The sequence below is a fragment of the Embiotoca jacksoni genome, unplaced genomic scaffold (assembly GCF_022577435.1).
Source record: "Embiotoca jacksoni isolate LCO1_2020_lvr unplaced genomic scaffold, fEmbJac1.0.p SCAF_35, whole genome shotgun sequence".
Taxonomy (NCBI): Eukaryota; Metazoa; Chordata; class Actinopteri; family Embiotocidae; genus Embiotoca; species Embiotoca jacksoni.
The window spans coordinates 3,268,667-3,286,290 of NW_027185387.1; the positions used below are offsets into that span (position 1 = coordinate 3,268,667).

The 17,624-nt window shown below is 42.2% G+C and overlaps 1 protein-coding gene across 1 annotated transcript in view; it reads right to left on the minus strand.

Annotated features, from left to right (window-relative positions):
• Positions 1 to 569: 569 nt before the first annotated feature.
• neo1a (neogenin 1a) overlaps positions 570 to 17,624 on the minus strand; it is a 152,709-nt gene continuing 135,654 nt past the window's right edge. Inside the window, exons 17-29 of the mRNA XM_069165600.1 lie at positions 15,641 to 15,873; positions 11,937 to 12,075; positions 10,608 to 10,715; positions 9,974 to 10,168; positions 8,969 to 9,001; positions 8,704 to 8,772; positions 7,974 to 8,109; positions 7,565 to 7,809; positions 6,928 to 7,020; positions 6,230 to 6,400; positions 4,575 to 4,862; positions 4,204 to 4,340; positions 570 to 3,488 (exon numbers count right to left, since the gene is read on the minus strand). Of these exons, the coding sequence (XP_069021701.1) occupies positions 3,402 to 3,488; positions 4,204 to 4,340; positions 4,575 to 4,862; positions 6,230 to 6,400; positions 6,928 to 7,020; positions 7,565 to 7,809; positions 7,974 to 8,109; positions 8,704 to 8,772; positions 8,969 to 9,001; positions 9,974 to 10,168; positions 10,608 to 10,715; positions 11,937 to 12,075; positions 15,641 to 15,873 (1,934 nt within the window). The 3' untranslated portion in view covers positions 570 to 3,401. The remainder of the gene's footprint in view (positions 3,489 to 4,203; positions 4,341 to 4,574; positions 4,863 to 6,229; positions 6,401 to 6,927; positions 7,021 to 7,564; positions 7,810 to 7,973; positions 8,110 to 8,703; positions 8,773 to 8,968; positions 9,002 to 9,973; positions 10,169 to 10,607; positions 10,716 to 11,936; positions 12,076 to 15,640; positions 15,874 to 17,624) is intronic.

The window sequence follows — 17,624 nt, forward strand, 5'->3', positions numbered from 1 at the left end:
ACCTGAAGGGACGTCGACTGATGGTGGAACTTTTCTAAATCTACAAAAGCTTTGCTCATGTTTACCATTTTATCTTCTCCTTGACGTTACCTCGGTGAAAGAGGCCATGGGGATTTGGGTTTACATTTCATACGCAGGACTGTCAGTAGACGACAGAAAGATTCATCTGCGACAATCAAAACGGTGGCAAGAATATAGGAACTATAGTAAAACCCCAATTTAATTTATTTTCAGTGTGGTGGGGCGAAGCCATCTAATAACCACATCCCACATGACGGCAGAATAGATGGTGTTTCTCTTCAATGTGATAAAGAAGCGTTTTTCAAAAAGTTGTAATCTGACATGGAAAGAAAATGACACATTTTTCCCGTCAGTTAATTTTTTTTTTTTTTCACAGCATTTGCAGAAATATTTTTTTAATTCAACCCTTTCGTTTAACTTTTGGTAAAATGTCATGGTTTAGTCAGATGGTCAGCAGCTTAAGGACATGTCATACCTTTCAGCTACATCAACCGACCTTGAAATGAATGAATGAAATTAACTAAAAGCCAAACGCTGAGCGAGAAGAATGAAAGGACACTGAAAAATTTAATTATTAAATGGACTCAAAAGAATTTGTGTGACTGTACAAATAACAACTCAATAATTGGCCTGTCTTTGTAGCATTTGTGTACAAAAGAGGTTCCTATTTTTTTTAACTACGTGGGGCTGATCGGCTCTAAAACAACAGCTGTCCTTGTGGAAGGTTTCACATTCAATCTAAATCAAATCTAAAACGGCAAATCTTGACTTTAGATATCTTCTCTATCAATCAATGAATTATTTGAATAAAAGAGTGAAGAGCTGAAATATTAAAATGACTAACACTCAAAATATATTCAGTTTGAGTTGGAAGATCAGAAAACCGGGTAACATCGACATGTTAGAAGTTGAAAGCAGCAGATTTTGGGGGGGGAATTTTTCCTTGAGTAAATATTGAAATTATAAATCTATGTTCAAATTGATTTCTGTCTAGTTTTTTTTCACTTTCAAAGGGCGCATTATACTGTTTGGTAAATGCGCTGTATCCCCTGACGGGCGTCCTGATCGTGCCCGATGAAAAGAAGACGAGCAGAAACGTTTACTTTGTTAGTATTCATAATAGTTTGTATACACAATGTATAGGAGCACCAATAAAAAAACATCTTTTTTTCCGAAACCTTTTTCCGACATTTTTTAAAAAGCCACAGATTTTTTTTTCTACAGAAAGCAAAGAAAGCTCTGTACATGAACAAGCAACAACAAAATTCCTCATCATGAGCTGCGAGGTAAACAACTCGGCCGCTCGATTCATATCATCTCTGAAGCAAAAAAAAAAAAAAAAACATAAAAAACAAGACCAGCTGCCTGCTGCTTACCTAGGACACTACGTTACACAAACAGCTTTTGATATTTAAAACACAAGATATGTAAGAAATGTACTTTCCAAAAATTGTGAAAAAGTGCAATACAGGTTCAACTGTTTACAACTCAATAGATAATTTCCCAAATGGAGTCCGGTCCTTTTTCTCCCCCCTTTGTTTTCAATCATTTTTTTTCCCCCCCAAACTCATTCCTTGTTTGAATCCATAGTTAAAATCTCTTACAGTTATATTGACATTCATGATGATGTACATTTATGAGAAACATGGTATTCACAAAAGTAGAGCAAATTACTATGATTGCAAATGACAAATTTCTTTGGGTAAGAGGGTAATGAAAAACTAGTTTCTCAGATGAAATTTTTTTTTTCCTTATTTTTTTTTTTTTTTTTAACATCGGATTTGTGTCTAAAACAAGCGTCTTGTTTTTTTTTTTTTTTTTTCTTCTTCATACAAAACCTACCATGTAAAAAAAAAAAAATCTGGGAGTCCCCTTCAAAAGGCCAACATCTTTGCATCTTATAAGATTTGTAAAAGAACCACGGTGTGGCGTCTGATGAAGAGCAGCAAGGGGGGAAAAAAAACAAAACAGCAAACACACTCCGCTGCAGGAAAATGCACACGTGGTTCAGCAGTACGGACGTCTGCAAACCAAACACTGTTTTGTTATTTTTGGAAGCGGCGCACACATTCAATCGAACTTCTCGTATAAAAGATAACTCGTCTGCTGTAGTTGATTGATTTGTTTTTGTTTTTTTCTTTTAGGAGGAGTCGGGGAGGTCGGGGGAGGGAGGGGGAAGGGGGGTCAGCGCCCTGAGTCCTAGGTACCCCTGACCTGTGAGGAGATACTGTCAAGCCCCACAGGACGATGTAGAAGCTGCCACGGAAGCGAGTGACAGCACGACGCACGACCAACATACAAACACGTTGGTAAGGCTTTTAAAACGGAGCTCCCACAACGAACAAAAGACTGGAAAAAAAACAATTTTTTTTAATGTACAAGGGGGGGCAACACAATGCCAGAGAAGAATGTACTGTAGAAACACATCAGGCTTCTCTCACCTGTTGATATGAAAACTGAGTTTCTGGACTCATTTGTAATCCCACTTTCATCCCAAATAATAATAATGAAACAATGGGAAACATCAAAAGAATGAGGCAGTTTAAAAAAACAACAACAACAACAACAACAACAAAAAAACACAACATATGTACATGTTTATAAGGATATGTGTGTAAAAAAAAAAAAATTATAATAATACAATAACAGAAAATAATAAAAAGTCATGGCACAATATATGACAAGGGGATAAAAGCAAAATCAAAACAAAACGTCGGAATAATGTAGGCTTGTAAAGGGGGGCTGATATCCAATGTTCACTTCACTGAAACGGCCCAATAGATATACAAAATGCACAAAGAAAACACGAATCAAACAAACACTGTGTAGACTGTGCTGCACGAGCACCAACATCAAAAACCAGCATATTTTTGGACTTTCTCCTTTTGACTTGACACTGAATCAACCGTCTCGAGCGAGCGTTCGGCACAAAAAAACCTACCGTACGGATTTCTGCTGAGGAAAAAATTCACAATCTTCCGGTTGAGAAGCGACCCATGTTTAAAAGTTCATTGTCTCTGAGAATGGTTCTTCATATAAAGATGAAGTGTCTCACTTTTTCTTCCCTCTCATGGCAATCTCCTTCCTGAGACTGAGCAAGGTAAGCCGAAAAAAAGTTCCTAAAGTTTCAGTCTGGAGTTTTTTTGTTTTTTTTTTCTCTGCGGGGACGACGTGAGTTTATTTTCAGGGCACCAGAAGCCATTTTGTGTCCATCAGCCTCTGGGCTCCAAAAAGGTTTATGTTTCGGGCGTATTTGTTTGACTTTAGAGAGTGTGTTGTCTTTCTGAACGTGTGTGTGTGTGTGTGTGTGTGTGTGTGTGTGTGTGCGTGTGTGTGTGTGGCGACGCAGGAGGTGTGCCCGTGTGCGTGTCGGTGCATGCTCATGGCGCTGTGGTGATGGCGTTCAGGTCCTTCATCAGGCCCTCGAGGTGGGCCATCTCCTCGGTCAGCTCGTCGGGCTCGTAGCTCTGAGGGAGAGGAACAGGGTTACTGCGGGGGGCGGGGGAGGGGCAGGGGGGGGAGGGAGGCAAGCACCTGGGAGGAGGGAAGGAAGAGAGGAGAGGAGGAGAGGAGGAGAGGGTCAGTCAGGGATCTTCCACAGAGGACAGGGTGGGGGTGGGGAGGGGGTAGTCGTATGGGTGGGGTGATGCGAGCTTTTGGGGGGAGGAGGGGTGGGAGGAGGGGGGGGGGGATGGGTCAATGGGACTGAAGCGTTATAAATGACAACAAACAGAAAGAGGCAGCAGACGAAACCAAAGAGAAGCCGACGGACGGCCAAACAGCCAATCGGGGAGCGGACATGGAGAAAAAGATTCAATGGTGAAAATAAAAAATAAAAAAATCATTCCAGTTATGGGTTTTGTTAAGATCAGTTGTTAAAAGTTAAAATGAATTGATCAAAAGGCAGCCGGACACGCCACAAAAATAAAAAATAAAAAATAAAATGGTGAGATTGAAGTTGGAAAGAATAAAAAAAGAGAGAAAGAACAAACAGAAAATGTGGTTAAAACCAATGTCCACCTGTACAATTCAGTGCCCAAAAAAAACCTGACATGGATTTTGAAAGGAATGTGTGACTGGTAACATTTTTTATTTAAAAAAGACAAGATTTAATAAAATATTCACAGGCCCGGAAACAAGACTGCGTTGCTACAAGCAGCCAGTGTGGGGCGCTATACTCACGCTGTCTACGTCTTCGAGCATCTTGCTGGTCTCGGGCACGTCGGGGGCGTTGGGCACGTTGACTATCATCGGTGTTCGCGTCCTTCCTAGCGTTCCGATGGAGGCTGTTTTCACGACGTGGGGGTGAGTGGGAGGCCCTGACACAGGAAAACACAAACGTACGACAGTCAGCGAAGGCAACACGCACCTGCATGAAAAAAGGTCGCTGACGACAAATGAAACCTGCAAGTGCGGCTGAACCTCAAGGTCACATTTTTGCGCATCTTTTGAGGAAAACTCGGGAGGAAAAGTTGCCTCTGACGAATCTGAGGTGAACAACCCGGATGACAGTCTGCCAATCTTGTTTTCCGTGCGTTTGTGCTGCAGCTCACCGGTCTGAGCGAGGAGGGGAGTGCTGGGCAGGGCGGGCGACTCGTATGACGGATGGCCGGAGGCGGGGATGGCGGGCACGGCGAAGCTCTTGAGCGGGTGGGCGTGGGCGTGCGGGTGGGCCGAGCGGTGCGGCGGCAGGTTGCTGGAGTAGCTGGGCTCCTCCTCCGTGGTGGTGGAGCCGTGGTAGCTGCCCTCGGGGTCGGCCAGGATCTCCGAGGGGCAGGAGGCCTGGGAGGAGGTGGCGGCCGGAGGGAGGGGCTCCGAGCTGGGGGTGTTCCTCACCGACTCTGGAGAGGAGGAGGCGGGAGGAGAGATGATGAGCAAGGGCGGCTCACACGATTTAAAACTTGATTTCACGAGTCAGTGATTGCCAACCAGCTTCATACAGTCTTTATACATATTTAGTAAATTAACGTCTCATGTACCGGACTGTAAAACAGATTATTAACCTCTCTGATTCTGACAAACTCCCTACAGCCACGCTGTAATAAGTAAAATGGCTTTTTTCATTGGAGCCCAAAACGTTTTTTTTTTTTCTGTGATCGATTGAACTGATGAACAGAAAGTTGTCAACATATTTGATAATTAATCATTAAAGCCATTTCCTAAGCCAATAATTTAATATTTCAGCTTCTCAGATGTGGATATTTGTTAATTTTGTTAGTAAAATGCGACAGCAAACTGAAGAAGTTTGAGTTTTGGAGTCTCGTTTGGACAAAATAAATAAATCTTCACTGTAAATTCACCAACTTGAGCATTTTACACTTTTTTTGTATCGTGGAATCATATAAAGGCACAACGATGGATTCATAACAATAATTTTGATATTAAAAACAGCCAATTGGTTAGTGTGAGTTTCACTTTCAGGATGTGGTGTTTACATTTCACAGTATCTCAGCTTCTAAAGGAGAACGACAGGTTTATCAAAACCAAGATAAGACCTTCTCCAGGTTTCTGAATCCAGAATAAAATGTTTACATGTGCAACACATAATCAGGACAGATTGAATATTCGATCAGAACCGGGACACCGTGCATCTAAAACACTGATCAGGAGCACAACTGTTAAAAAAATTCAGGCAGGGATCAAACATTATGTAGTCGACATATCAAAAGCCAAAGCATTTATAATATAATGATGCAAAGAAAATTTAAAGAAAGCAAATCGTAATATTTTAGAAGTTGCAACCAGCAAACAGTATTTCGCTTTCTGTTTACTTAAAAAAAAAAATTACAAAATGATTTAATGATAAAAAGAATAATAATAATAATAATCCATTCTTTTCATCAACTGAACAATCAGTTAAAATTAGAAACAGTTCAGCTGATCTTGCAATAAAACTCAACAATCAAACAGCAAAATCTTCAATTCAGTACAATGTCTGACCGTATTTCTGCCAAGAAAGTTTAGATTATTGTGGTAAAAGTTGAGGTGAGTAAAATAAAAAATAAAAAAATGAAATGATATAATTTCATCAGGCAGGCGGGGCAGAGAAGAACGGTTAGTAAACTACAACATGAACGTAGCGAGACGGCGGCGGCATGTGAATGAAGAAGGGAATGACAAATCAGTGAGTGAATGAATATGAATCGGGTCAGAGTGCCCCGTCCTCCTCTGTGCTCCTCCAGCCGTCCAGCAGGTGGCGGTGTCTCACCTGCAGAGTCCACCCTGTCTAGATGGGAGATGGGGGTGGCGCAGGCGTGCGGGCGGGGGTGCCCGCCGCCGTGGTGGTAGAGGTAGCTGCGTGTCGGCGACGCCAGGCTGCCCATGTGATAATGGTGGTGATGGTTATCGAGGGAATGGATGGGGTGAGCACTAATCACAGCTGTGAATGGAAATGGACATGGATAGATACACACAAACAAACACACACAACCACAAACACAAACACACACACACACACACACACACACACACACACACACACACACACACACACACACACACAGAATGAGATGTTTAACCAGCTGGAATAATGATAACGGGTGTGGAAGTACTACTAATGATATACACACATGCTTTTTATTTTTATATAAACACACTTGAATATTCTCTGTTGTCACTCAGTAACCAAATTTAGGAAGAAAAAAAAAAAAAAAAAAAAAAAAAATCCAGAAAACAAACAATATATATTTTATGAGAAGCATGAAATGGATTTCACAACTCCATGAGGTGTTTTTTGAAAATTAGCAATTTGTTTAAGCCTTTGTGCTCTAATTTCCAAATCTTCTGAGGCGACTTTCTACATCGACTCCTCACAACTTTTGGATTATGACAAGCTCACTTATCAGACCATTTGGAAACACGCACACTCTCACGCACACTCTCTCACACACACACACACACACTTACGCTGAGGCGGCTGTGCGTCAAAAGGCATCATCATTTTAGGCCTCATCCCTCGTCGGCCTGCTAGTGTAGACATGCTGTCCTCTGATTCGTGGCCTAAAAGGTACGGTGGAAACCAGCCAATCAGAAAGAGCTTCTACTCTACTGTTTTTGTGTGAACGATCCATCAGGATTATTTATCAAATTTGGGGTTGTAGATGTGTCTGTAAAACTCGGCCTTTTCTTGTGATGAACTAATGATTAAGTTGTAGTATTGGCAGTGTGTGCTTGCGGCATCATGACAGGAAATGGGCAATATGTACCACGTATGAAAAGCATGAAATGTTTAGCATGACGATAACAGACACGTGTTGACTTGTGAAACATAATCGCCATCTCAGTTCGTCCAGGACTCCACCAGGTGAACTCCTGGAAGTAAACCTGAGGCTCATTTCCTGCCTAAAAATCAACTGTTTTCTTAGTCAAACTCTGAAAATGTAAAAAAAAAAAAAAAAAAAGAAGAAAAAAGTTAACCCTTTGCTTTATGTTATTATGCATTTAAGCACAGGCAGCAAGGGGGGGACATTTCACGTTAATTTTTTTCCCAAAACATTCAGTTTTACGTCCCCCCCTCCCGGCCCCCCCCTTGGGCAAGACTGACCACGGTAGGAGTTGCGCCTCTGCTGCAGGTGGGGGTTGCTTTCCAGGCCGCTGTCAGCCGGCGTGATGTCCTGCGACGTGCGGGGGATGGGCGTCTCGGTCATGACCGGGTTGGGATCCGGCGACTTGTCCATGGGTTTGAGCTCCAGCCTCTCGTGGTGAATCCAAAGATCAGGTGGCTTCAGGTCTTTGGCGTTTCCTTTGTATTTGTGGGAGCCGTTGGAGGACTTGGAGGCAGCCCGTTTTCTGCCGGAGAAAACACGGAGGTAAATTTATACAGAGAAGCTGGTGAAGTGGTAAAGACGCACAGGGCCGAGCTGCAGATTAGTAAAACAGAGTTAGGAGATGTGATTTAATAAGGAGCACGAAAAAGAGGACAAAGCAGGAACAGGTACGATTGAGCTTCCTACTTTTTCTGGTGGGACGTGGTGCGCCGTGTGCACAGGAAGGCCCCCACTACCACCACGATGATGGTGAAGGCTCCCACTGAGATAATGATGACAATGACCAGGATGTGATTTTCACCGCCTACGACCCCTGATTTACCTCGAGAGGAGAAAAGATGGATTAGACATTTATAAATACATCTTTAAAAGACACAGGTGATTCATCTTACAGGTGAGGATGCCACATGTTGAAGTACAGCAACAACATGGACCCAATGAGCTCAATTTTTAGATTTCAAAATGAACCCGGAGAACAAAAAACCCAATTTTACTTTCTGGGCACAATCTGAACCTCGTGGCAGATTAAACTGAGGAATTAGTTCAATGAATTTGCATGTGTTTGTGTCGGTATAGACTTTTTTTAAACATCAAATACTGCATCATGATGGAGGTATTCACTTTATGGACAAAATAACAAAAGTATGAGTAAAATCTATAGTTTGTGGTTACTGCTGAAGGTTCGACAGCATGAAGATGCTCTTCACCACCAACTAGTGTTTACTCTTTAATCAACGATTATTTCTAAGAGTTATAAAGCTTGTGGGAAACTTAAGAAGGCTCCTAAAATGGATTTTATGATCACCTCAGCATGACAAGTCTTTTGGGAGATAGGGGTCAGATCATGATTGTACTTGTTTTAGTGTCCGACAGCTGAACAGGACCATCAAAGGAGGCGAGTGGGATTAAAATTTACCAAGTGGAGTTCCAGGGTCCTGAGGATGCTGGTTTCCTGAAGAATCGGTCTTTGGTGGAAGATTTGAGGCTGATACGAAAGGGAAAAAATAAGTGAAAAACTGTGATTTCAATGGTCTCTTTTACTTATCTGAAAATTTATATTAGTACAAATAGATTTTGCCAGTCACACAACTCAAGTTTTCATCAGCCCGGAAAATGGAAATCCATAGAAAGAGAAACATGAGGTGCAGTCAGCAGTGATAAAGTGTGGAGAGGGAGTTTACCTTGGTCATTAGCCATTTTGTCAGAGGACTCAGCTTAACAGGCCAAAGGAGAGCAGGGAGGGAGAGACAATAAAACAGCAAAAAACTGGTTAGCTGAAAAGAGCGGCGAGGGAGACAGAACCAAAGCGAGAGATGGGGGAGGAGGAGGAGGAGGAGGAGGAAGAGGAGAGGGGCAAAACTAGAAGAATGAAAAACAGTGAGAAAACCAAACAGCTGCCAAACAGAGTGTTACAGACACAGCCAAGCTGACATTAAGAGCAAAGCATCTAAGTAACAATTACTATCCCAAACATTAAGATCTCATGACAAAAAAAAATGTTCCAAGGACGCGGCCCTATTAAAACGTTCAGCTGAAATTAAAATAAGTTGTATGTAGCACCATCAAATTTAATCTAAAATGTTTTGGCTTTTTTACATTTAGAGTCTGATGCCAATTAGCCAGATCAGACTTAGCAGTAATTGGGTCATCCTAAACCAATCAACAAGGCTTGGGAAACGTCCCTGTCTCAGCTCAGGAGGGATTTTCTCAGTAACTTCAGCAGGACAATTTGTCGCAAGTGTTAAGTAGAAAATGTATTTAAGTCAAGACTGGCACATCGTATGATCTGTTGAAAGTTTAGGGAAAACCCAACCTACAAGAACAGTACTATTCTAGCGGTATTGCAAGATTTTGTTTTGTGAGATTAATAATTTAATGATACAAACTGTTTACAGGATAAAAAAAAAAAAAAGAGAGACATTCATTGTATCTGTGAAAATCCTGAAGCTGCAATGGTGGATTGTTGGACGCTTGAGGGCAGAATAACTTCACGAGTAACAAACCCAAAGCCCTGACATGGTGTGTATGATACACATCCACATCCACCGCTGGTCTAAAATTTGATTTAGGATACATATGAAAACTACATAACCAAACACAGCGTGGGGCCCGAGATATTTTCTAAATATAATCAACTCCAGGACGCTGTTTCCCATCTCCGTCTCTAGCCCGTCATGGAAACTTACTCTTTGGAGTGCGGAAATGTACGGCCTCAGACATGGGGCCCATTCCCTTGGAGTTTCGGGCCTGGATCTTAAAGTAGTAGGTGGTGTCCAGCGTCAGCTCCTGGATCTGGTGAGTCAGCCGGTTTCCCACCACTGGCTCAATAACCCAGTCGTGGACCTCAGCGTTTACATCTGTGCTGTAGTAGATGATGTAGCCTGCAAAGAGAGACCACAAACTCTCTGTAAATCAGCAGCTTTAATTCTGCGCAAAAACAAGATGAAATACAACGTTTTGCCTGAAACTTGACTTTACGCACAACCGGAGTCATGTATTACACCATGTACTGGATTATACTTTGCATAATTCATTGCAAAACATCTCTTTTTAACACAAACATTTACGTCTACAGTGCGGCGATCAAATGCGGGTCTCCACCGCAAGAAAGAAGTGTGAAAAAGCACATTTTCTTTGAACATTTTAAACACGTATTCCCTCCGAGTAGATCAATCCTCCACCTCAATGTGATTTCATTCTTCAGAATTTAGTGCAGAGTTGCTACAAAGACGTCTCGATGTTCAAAATGAAGTCAAAAATCTGACAGAAATCCGCGAGACCGCAAAACGTGCAACGCGCAGCAGAGACTTTGAGACTCACCAGTGATTTTTCCGTTGGCCTCGGAGGGCGGCTGCCAGTTGACAATTATGGTGCGAGGTTTGTTCTCTTTGCTCACCACAGTCACGTCTTTCGGGGAGGAGCTGGGAACTGTGACGGGGGATTGAGAAAGGACGTTCGTTGGGATGATGAAGAGGTGAACTCAAGAGTCGTGGTGGACTAACCACTAACCTTTACTGGAGGACGTGAGCAAACTGTGTGTGCACCTTTGCATTTGTGTGTGTTCCTCGTGTGCTATGTACACTATATAAACTATATATGTGTTTGTGTGTGTGTGTGTGTGTGTGTGTGTGTGTGTGTGTGTGTGTGTTTGTTTGTTTTTATGACCTTGCAGATACCATCCACTTGCTTAGTTGTGAGACAAATCCCTGGCTAGGCTGAAAACCCCCCGCCCCGACTGTACACCTCTTTTTTTTTTTTTAGAAAAGCAACAAAAAGTTGGACTTCTTGTTAAAACCCCAATAAATATCTGTTTAATACTGCGCATATGGAGGAGAGTTAGTTTTTAGTTTTAATGTCAGGTCATTTTGAAGTTCATTTTAGTTTTAATGTCAGGTTGTTGTTGTTTAGCTCAGCAGTTACTCTTTATAATGAAGCATTGGCCACAGCCTGCTTGCACATTTTTATTATCTATTAGGTATGCGTTTGAGGGTTGTATGTTTTTAGCACAGGTTGGAAGATAGATTTTAAAATGCCTACATAGTGGCATGATGACACGACAAGTAACTTTAACACCGATACGGTCAAACAGTTTCGATCAAGCTGACTCGGGTCATTTATTGTCATATTACAGATATTGTGCCAAAGGTAACATAAACTTGTGTCCACCCAAATTTAAAGTGAGAAGTTGTTAAAGGAACAATAAACCACATTTTGTTGTACTATCTTAAACCCATAACAGAACCGGGTCTATTGTAATTAATTAATGAATTTCAGATGAGTCTGATTGTGTATTTTTGCATGAGTCCAACTTACTGTCAGTGAACAGCAGAGCAGAGCTGCAAATTATCTTCTGCAATCACCAAATTTGCTGCAGGTTCTTTCAATTTGACTTGTGGTTCATGTGAGATCTATAGAAATAAATACCTGTGATATTTGGTTTATATTATACTGTGCAGTCACAGCTTGACTTTCCTCAGGTGTGTCTCCTCCTTCCATTTGGACTGCAAAAAGTCAAACGTTACTCCCAGCCAGCCAGGGGCTCGTCACACTGCAGGTGTTGTTGTCGTTGTTGTTTATGTCTTTGGGAGGTTGTACATCGTGTGTGTTTATGCACAACTATCGGTGTGTTTGTGTGTGTGGGGCTCCTACTGGTCTCGAAGGTGGTGCCCTGCGCTGTCATGCTCCACGTGCTGCTGCGGCGGCCTTTGGTCACCATGACGGAGAACTCGTACAGCGTGTTGGGCTTCAGACCCGTCACCATGTGGTTCAGGCTGGTGGTGTTGGCCATCTGGAGAGAGACGGGCAAACACACACGCACAACAAACAATGAACAAGAATTCAGTTTGTTTGACGGGGGAGATCCATGACAATCGACTAATATTAGAATATCTAAAGGGATAAACCCCTAAAAACTCATCTCTGCTCATCACAAATACATATTTTGTCCAAAAAGATGGCTGTAACTCGACAAGTTTTGTCACTTGATCAAAATCAGCACCCGAGTTGAGTTGAACATGGTTTTGTGAGCAGCGGTCCGGGTGCCTCGGCAATTTTTGACACACCCGAAACCTGCGCAGAGAGCCCACGTTAAAGTTTGGACGGTTGTTTTATTGTGGGCGAGAAACTTGTGCGTTTTTAAGGCACTGTGAGTGACCATGTTGGAGAACCCAGGTGCCATCACAGTTCAGGTTGTTTGCACTGAATGTTTTCCCTCAAGACGCCTCAGAACGTCACGGTAAAACTCGGTGTTGACAGTCTGACCCTGATGGATAAATTCACGGTACGCAACCCCATGAATGTCAAAGAAAACCCACCTGACCACCTGCTCCTGACCTGATGCACCTTTTCTGGTCTTGTACAGTTACATTCACAAACGTCACTCAAAACACCTCGCCAGGCTCACTGCTTCATCGCCGTAGGCTTCCTGAAGCATTTTTAGGTTCTCTTCAGGACAAGTGTTGGAACTTATTGCTTCACCCTCGTATGAAATCCTGGCTGTCAGAATCTCTGTTTTTAAGACGGATTTCACCGCAGCTTCAAAGTGGCGCTGCTCAGTCACAACTTTGACTGCTTGCTTCGCTACCGATATGCCTTTTAACGTATCACAAACACCACATGGACATTTTGATGAGGTTAAGAAGTACATTCTTACTGCAGGGGGTCTTTAATAGCCAACAAATACAAAATCTGGAGTTGTGTAACCATTTATCTTGATCTCCGCTGGCCTTGAACTGGCAGGAGAAAAAAAAGCTTTAGCTCGGTGGGAGTCGTCGCAGCAGTGAGTCCTGTTCGCCAGTGTCCTATCTATATCGTTGCGTGCCACGACAAAAGCGCAGTTCTCCATTGGGGGCTGTCAAACAGAGGGCAGTAGGACAGGAGAATAAAACACGGTGTTCTTTAGAAACATGCTGCCAGTTTGAGAGCAGCCGTCCCTTCAATAATGCACAAGCCTTGCCTGGCCGGACTCGCTCTAAGAGAGGCATTAAGGTGAAGGCGTCACTGTTACCTCTCCAGTACGGCTGCGCTCACATCAGTACAACACCGTGTACAAGATGTCATTTTCAAAGCACGGAGCCTTTCTAATAGACTCGTTAATATATTGGATTTTGTTAATGGGACAGAAACATAATGAGAAACTCTTTAATTACTGTCACAGTGTGAAAATCAAACCAATCGGAGCATCCACTCATGGCGGCGGGGCTGAGCTGCACACCACGTCGTCGTATTGTTGTGGATTTACTTCTGTTAATACATTCTTTGCGTAATATGATAATATGACAAACCACCTCAGTTGGATTTTTCTTGCATTTCACTCCGAATAACAATCATAAATCTCTTTTGATAAATGGCAGGCTGGGAAACTTGTGTGTCGAGGCCAACAGCTGACAAAGAGCTGGTTGGCAGCATCCTGTACAAGACATGAGTGCTGAGTCTGGATGTTTGTTTGTGCGCGTGTGCGTGTGTGTGCGTGTGTGTCCTCTGAGTCGACTGTATGGAGAATGCACTGTCAGACATACGCCCTCTTTTTCTAGTTCTCAGTTTGTCTTGTCCTTGTTGAATAATTTATCAGTAAACGCAGGCCTTTATCTGAGCTCAGCTCGGTCACAAGTTTGCATACATGCATGAAACCAAGAACGTGCGCGCGCGCACACACACACACACGCACACCCACACACACACACACACACCCACGCCCACACCCACACACATACACGCACACACACACACACACACACACACACACACACACACACACACACACACAGCACTGCGTTCCATTATTTGGAGATAAGGAATCATCATAACCGAGCTGCAGGTCAGGAATCAGACGCTGAATCTCAAACACCTTGTTTCAGGCTGAGCTCACTGTCACTACAAATACTCTTCACAGACACTGGATTTGCATCTTTATGACACTGATCCCAACAACACATGTACAAATTTTTGTGCTATTCTTCAACTGACCAAAGACTATGGTGATGATTTTGTTGAGGATTAAAAGTTAATAACTGATCAACTACATTTACATTCCTCATCATTCCTCCCTCATCATTTCATTGATCAAGCAAAATGTACTGTATGTTTCAACTTCTCAAACGTAAGAATTTGCTGGTTTTGTTTTTCTATATCTTTGCATTAAACAATGAGCATTAAACTCCATTTTTGATACCATTTATAATTGGCATTATCTCTGTAATAGCCATTCTGCATTTTTACATTCAACAATTATCTCTTTTTACTGTTTTTATTTGTTATGTGCATTAGTTTGAACTTGTTTCACATTTGCACTTTTGTATTATCGGCTTGTCAGCTTTTGAATTACACTAACTTGTATAAAAGGTGCTATACTGCTATACTAAAGTTTGACTGATTAATTCATCCAAAATAGTTTCTTTGTTAGTTTCATTCTCTGTCATTTCCACTACTGGGTTCAAATGCCTTCCTATAAAAGGAGGATTCACAGGAAATGATGCATGCATGTAATCCAGCTTTACTTGAAAAAAAAAATATATATCAGCCTCAATGTTAACTGAACACGCTCCTATAGCTGTATCAAAAGGGTGTTAAGTCACTGCTAAAGGAAACCCAATATTTCCTACAGCTGCTAGTTTTCAACCGGCAGCAGTCAGAGGAAACCCGACGGCTGTGACGCCGCGATAAGCACTGACCGGCGATTGTTCATCAAATATTTATCTACAAACTTACAGTTTTCTGAGAGTGAATCAGTTTTTAATATTTCAGGGAGTAATTGAACTACACACACCCAACATCACGGCAAGGCAACCGACCGATTCCTATCGGTGTCCCCTGACATTTTCATCCTGCGCAACATGAAGTCAAATCGAAATGGCTCACGGCATGATGGGAAAAAAATCAACTATTGAAAGACGTATTTATCAAAAGAACATCTCTTTGTGTGGTTGTAGTATAAACAAGTACATCAGCTTCCCGTGAATGAAAACAGATTACAACTCTAGTACAAATACCAGCATTATGTTGTCCCTGAACCTGGGAGCTGCACTGGGAATACTTTATGAAATATCTTCTTATGACATTACTTTTTATTTTCTACACATCAGTATGTCTCTCTGGTAACTGTAGGCCTGAAGGGAAGCACAAAGCCCCGCTGCACTAAAACACAGAAATCGTACTGTATTGACTGAAGTCGAATCACTAACGTTGAGTTGCTCTTCAGTGAATTACACCGAGTGGTAAAAAAAAGCTAGTTGAGCTTAAAACTGCTGAATTCAACCTGAAAAAGGTGAGTGAGCTTCAGCAATACCCGATTTCATCGTAATTCCAATAAATTAAAAGGTTCCTGAATAAAGGAGACACAAAGAAGACTCTCTTACCTTCACTTTCGTGTTGGCAGGGATGTTGGTCTTCCACCGCACCGTGTAGAAGCGGTTATCGGTGATCTTTTGGTTCTTAGGGAGCGAGTTGTCCGCCCAGGTCACCTTGATGGTGTCGTGGCTCAGCACGGAGGCCTGAACGCCCACGGGCGGCATCATGGGGGAAGGGTCTGGTACTGGGGTGTATGGAGCATGGAAGAGTTCGTACAGGTCAACATCGGGGTCTATGGGGTCTGCACGTCCGGCAGTAAACCCGCATGCGCATGCGCACACAAATTAAAAATGACCAAAAATTAAAAACAGAACGAGAAGCGTGGTGGCGGTGGTGGGTTGGACAGTGCAGTCAAAACAGGATGCAGGGAGGCAGGGAGGGAGGCGGAGGAGTAAATAAAGGTTAATGCATTAAAAAACAAAGGATGATGGCGAGGGAGGAGGGAAGAGTGCAACAGGGATGGGATTGGGAAAGGGTTGAAAAAGAGGAGAAAGAAGATTCTATTAGAAAAATAGACACTGACCTCTACAATAAGACGGATCTACACAGTGGGTTGTAATATAGAAGCTACTATATAGTAATGGTGCTCTATCAATAGTTACTGTAGCACTACAGGAAAGAAAGGAAGAGATACTCTATTCATAAGAGATTACAGTGAGTGGAAAACTAGAGTGAAAGCAGATATCCACAATCCTACAGCCAACATTTCATATGCATACTAATGTGTTGACCCACTCTTTTCAAAGAGAGGCGATACTCAAATGCATTTATAGATGTTTACATCACGGAGCTTTTCACAACATTTTAATGCAAAGTGGACAAGGACACCGAACGCCCCGGAATATTTCCCTCTTGGCAGGGTAACGTCGACGACGGCAACGTCCTTGAAAAGTGCAGAGAGGAAATTGAGGCTTTAAGTGTGGAGCCTGCAGGCGGAGAAGAGAGGAGGGTCACAAACGAGTGGCGCTTATGTGTTTGGAAGTGAACGCGTCACGTGCCCCTTCTGTTCTGCGGCTCAAAGACAAGACGCTCGCAGAAAAAAAAAAAAAAAAAAAAAAACTTGTGGTAAAAAGGTAGAGCTTTGTTCTTTCCAGCTTTCATTTCCCACAGTCGCTTTTTGAATCAACACCACATAATGACGAACATGAATCATTAATAATCCTCAAAGAGAGAGATGGAAACTAATAACCCAGTTTGGTTTAAAACGACTCCATTTTACTGACTGTTGTCGTCCCAGTTGTATTGTATTGTGGGCCCCTGTGTTGCATGTTTTAATTAGTATTTAACTATGCACTATAATGATATCGTTACTAACATAAAATACTCACTTTTATTATCGCTCTGCATTTTTGGAAACAATTTAAATACCACATAAAATGTTATTTTTTAATCCTTTTCTAGAATAAAATCAGAAGAGCCATCTTCTTTCTTGTTATATGTCATTTGTTATTGGAACATATAATATAGTGCATTTACAAGATATAAAAAAAACTGTGTCTAAATGTCTGTTCAGTAAAGAGGTAACTAAAAAAATTGCAGCTCCTCTTATTAATGAAAAAAATCCAAAGAAATCCAATTATAGCAAAATAATTTCTCCAATTTGCAACATTACTGATAACACTAAAACAACCTTTAGTGATGTAAAAGCTGCCTCAGCAGAAACAGTATAATAATGTCTCGATATATTGTCATATCTGTTCCTATTCAGCCAGAAAGCACTGTGGTATTCACCTTGAATGGGTCCCCTGCGCAGCACTCATGATAAATGGTATTTAGCCCGTCGCATAATGACAACCAGTTGCTTCCTTGTCTGTTAACATAAGAGTGACAGTGTATATATGTGCTTGCACGAAGAACTCTTAGAGTTTGTTTGTGTCTGTGAGAGCAGCTCTTGGCTCCACACACTGCAGGATAAATGCTTCAAGATGGCCTCCTGGCCGCTCGTTTCACCGCTCCTGGTTCTGTCCTCGGTTTAGTTGTGATTGGAGAGAA